At 40.6% G+C, this 3,768-nt stretch overlaps 1 protein-coding gene across 1 annotated transcript; it reads right to left on the reverse strand.

Moving 5' to 3' along the window:
• Positions 1–1,946: 1,946 nt before the first annotated feature.
• On the reverse strand, positions 1,947–3,373 carry LOC112079985 (adenylyl cyclase-associated protein 2). The gene is made up of 4 exons (XM_024145778.2): positions 3,199–3,373; positions 2,903–2,985; positions 2,512–2,652; positions 1,947–2,380 (listed from the first exon to the last, which is right to left on the reverse strand). The coding sequence occupies exons 1-4, from the start codon at positions 3,365–3,367 to the stop codon at positions 2,297–2,299; spliced, it is 477 nt and encodes a 158-aa protein (XP_024001546.2). The 5' UTR covers positions 3,368–3,373; the 3' UTR covers positions 1,947–2,296.
• Positions 3,374–3,768: the final 395 nt, after the last annotated feature.

Below are 3,768 nucleotides of genomic sequence, written 5' to 3' on the forward strand. Positions count from 1 at the left end.
ATATAGTGTGATGCATAACATATATATTCCTGGATTAGCACATGAACAAGAGATAGCAAGTTATATATCTACAAGACTAGAATCAAAGCAATAAAAACTGCTCGCTATTTGTTATCCTTTAATGTTACCTTCCATTCACTATGACAATTACATTGTTGATAATACTGACATCTAGTCTGCTATCAAGCAATATTAACACTGAACAAAAATATAAATGCAACATGTAAAGTGTAGTCCCATGTTTCATTTGAGCTGAAAATAAAAGATTACCCAGAAACCGACCCCAATAAGCACAAAAGCTTATTTCTCCTCAATATGTTTCTGTGCACAATTGGTGTTTACATCCCTGTTAGTGAGCATTTCTCCTTTGCCAAAATAATACATCCATCTGACAGGTGTGGCATATCAAGAATCTGATTAAACAGCATGATCATTACACAAGTGCACCTTGTGCAGGGGACAGTGAAAGGCCACTAAAATTTGCAGTTTTGTCACATAACACAAAGCCACAGATGTAAAAAAAAAAAGTTGAGGGAGTGTGCAATTGGCATGCTCACTGCAGGAATGTACACCAGAGCTGTTGCCAGATAATTGAATGTTCATTTCTCTACCATAAGCTGCCTCCAACGTTATTTTAGAGAATTTGGCAGTACGTCCAACCGGCCTCGCAACCGCAGGCCACGTGAATGGTGTCGTGTGGGCGAGCGATTTGCTGATGTCAACGTTGTGAACAGAGTGCCCCATGGTGGTGGTGGGGTTATGATACAGACAGGCATAAGCTACGGACAATGAACAGAATTGCATTTTATCGATGGCAATTTGAATGCGCAGAGATACCGTGACGAGATCCTGAGGCCCATTGTCATGCCATTCATCCGCCGCCATCACCTCATGTTTCAGCATGATAATGCACGGCCCCATATCGCCAGGATCCGTACACAATTCCTGGAAGCTGAAAATGTCCCAGTTCTTCCATTGCCTGCATACTCACCAGACATGTCACCCATTGAGCATGTGTGTGATGCTCTGGATCGACATCTACGGCAGCGTGTTCCAGTTCCCACCAATATCCAGCAATTTCACAAGTCATAATCAACAGCCTGTTCAACTCTACGCGAAGGAGATGTGTCGCGCTGCATGAGGTGGTCACACCAGATACTGACTGGTTTTCTGATCCACATCCCTACTTTTTTTTTAAAGGTATCTGACCAACATATGCATATCTGTATTCCCAGTCAGTTAGTTAGGGCCTAATGCATTTATTTCAATTGACTGATTTCCTTATATGAACTGAAATAGTTGCATGTTGCATTTATGTTTTTGTTCAGTGTAGTATAAAAAATACATTTACAACTCTATCATGCAATATAAACATGATACAACCGTTGAGTCGACAGCTAGATGTGAATAGTTGAGTATAGTAGAGTATTACAGCAAACCAAAACAGTGTATGCTAGGACATCCTGTGGAACATACTCCAACTGGCTGTTCAATTCCATCCGTGGGACATTCTCTTCATCCTTCTTCTCATACAAATCCAAAGTCAACGCTTGACCTCATTTCTCAATACTTTCTGCCTCAATCCAATAAAATCACCACAACAGTGCACAAAACAACATGACAATGCCAAGGAGGACTGAATCTGAAGGTTCTCTCCAATCAAAATGCACCTCCATAATGCATCTTAATACAGTTTGTCTTATCAGGGTTGCATTTTCTGCTTTAAATTTGAAAATATGTAATTATATTGTACCCATATGTACACATGATTTTATTGCTATGGCACACACATGTAAGTGTGATACTTAGTTTAAGAGATACCTTATTTTGCACCAGCAGATTTAACATAATGGCTACACTTCCTCTTTATTCCAAATTTGAATGCAACTTTTTAACTAGTTTGCAAGTTTAACTAGTTCTACACATGACGAAACCTGACAAATACTACCTGCGTGTTTAAATAGTAGACCTACCATAATTCTGTAGATAGTACAGTAGTTTTGTGGATGAGTGCTGTGCGACCAATAAGCTGAACAAACAGTTCCATAACAATCTACCATTTCAAAGTGCTGAGAAAAAAACAATAACAAGTCATCTTAATGGATACAACCAGGCTTACAATCAACCTACAGTACTACTAGCTAGTCAGTTACAGTGTCTGGCTTGTCCTTTTATTACTTGTAATAGCCAGCCTATATGGGTTTGTGAAATCTTTGACGTAGAGGGAAAAGGGAGGAGAGGAAGAGGAATAAGTGGGGGTGTGAGAGAGATGATGAGGACGAGAAAGTATCAGCGATCAGCCAGCGATCTCTGTGGGTTCTGTCACCAGTTTGGACCCGTCCCAAACCGTCTTGAACTGCTCAGGAACTGGGAACTCCCTCTGTTAAACACACAATGTTTAAAACAAAACCACACTTAGCCACACTCTCACTCAGTCTCATACTTACACTCATCTCTCTCTCACACACAGTCTGAAATGCAAGCACTCCACACACTTTCATACACACTCACATAGTCGTCGTCCTGCGGTACCAGGATGTTCATTTCAGAGCTCTTGGCGCTGATAATCTCACAGTCCAGAGCGTCCTTACTCAGGTAGACTTGGCAGCCCTCTGTCTTGTTGATAGAGATGGTGGGAACTCTACCCATCACCTGGACAAAAGTGGGGCAGAGCATCAGCACAGATTCTTCTATCTTATAACTAGTCGAGACTGGAATTTATCCTGACCATGTAACCTCACCAGAAGAAATTGTGGCCCAACATAACGCATAAAAATAAAAGTGGCAGTACCTTACATCTACTATAGCTTCATAGCGGGTACATTTGAGTTGAACTTCAGATGCAGAGAGGAAAGAGATGCCATATGTTATTTTCTAGAACATGTATGAAATTTGAGCTGACCTGCAACTTAATGTCTTTAGAGTTGATGACTTCCATAATGCCAACAACGTTGTCAAACACCAGACCAAGCTTCTTACAGTTATCTGTCAGAGGTGAACATCACAGAAAAACATGAAATCGGTGAAGGTTTAGAGAGAGAGAGAGAGAGAGATACAGGTTTGATGCTGTCAAAGACAACAAAGAAATTGTCCACTGTACAGTATATGGCCATGCCTTTGCAAATGACGTTGCCGTATACATAATCAAATCTTAATAACAGAACTATAACAAATAAAACAATGGATGGTTGAACTCACCCACAATGATGGAGTTGATCTTTCCTTTTATCTGTAGAGTAGAGTTGCTGCAGCCGAAGACATAGGCCACCTGTCTCAGCTCTGGCTCCTCGATAACCAGGTCATGAGCTTGGTCAAAGTACTCCTGTGGGGTGAAACAACAAACAAGACCTGTGACCATCTGACCCATCTCATGTTTGACCCTTCACTTTTGGATGACCTCATTGGGTTTAGCACCAGACATCACAATCGCCTCTGAAAGAGTACAGTCATAAAAACAGCAGTCTTGGTCTTTGAATCTGTAAGGAATCTAAACTTTCCTGAATCACTAGAAAAAAATGATTAAGGGCCTCCATGTCCTCCATTTATACTGAACAAAAATATAAACGAAACATGTAAAGTGTTGGTCCCTTGTTTCATGAGCTGAAATAAAAGATCCCAGAAACATCCCATAAGCACAAAAAGCTTATTTCTCTCAAATGTTGTGCACAAATGTGTTTACATCCCTGTTAGTGAGCATTTCTCCTTTGCCAAAATAATACATCCATCTGACAGGTGTGGCATATCAAGAATCTGATTAAACAGCATGAT

The sequence above is a fragment of the Salvelinus sp. IW2-2015 genome, unplaced genomic scaffold (genome assembly GCF_002910315.2).
Source record: "Salvelinus sp. IW2-2015 unplaced genomic scaffold, ASM291031v2 Un_scaffold10764, whole genome shotgun sequence".
In the NCBI taxonomy this organism is placed as follows: domain Eukaryota; kingdom Metazoa; phylum Chordata; class Actinopteri; order Salmoniformes; family Salmonidae; genus Salvelinus; species Salvelinus sp. IW2-2015.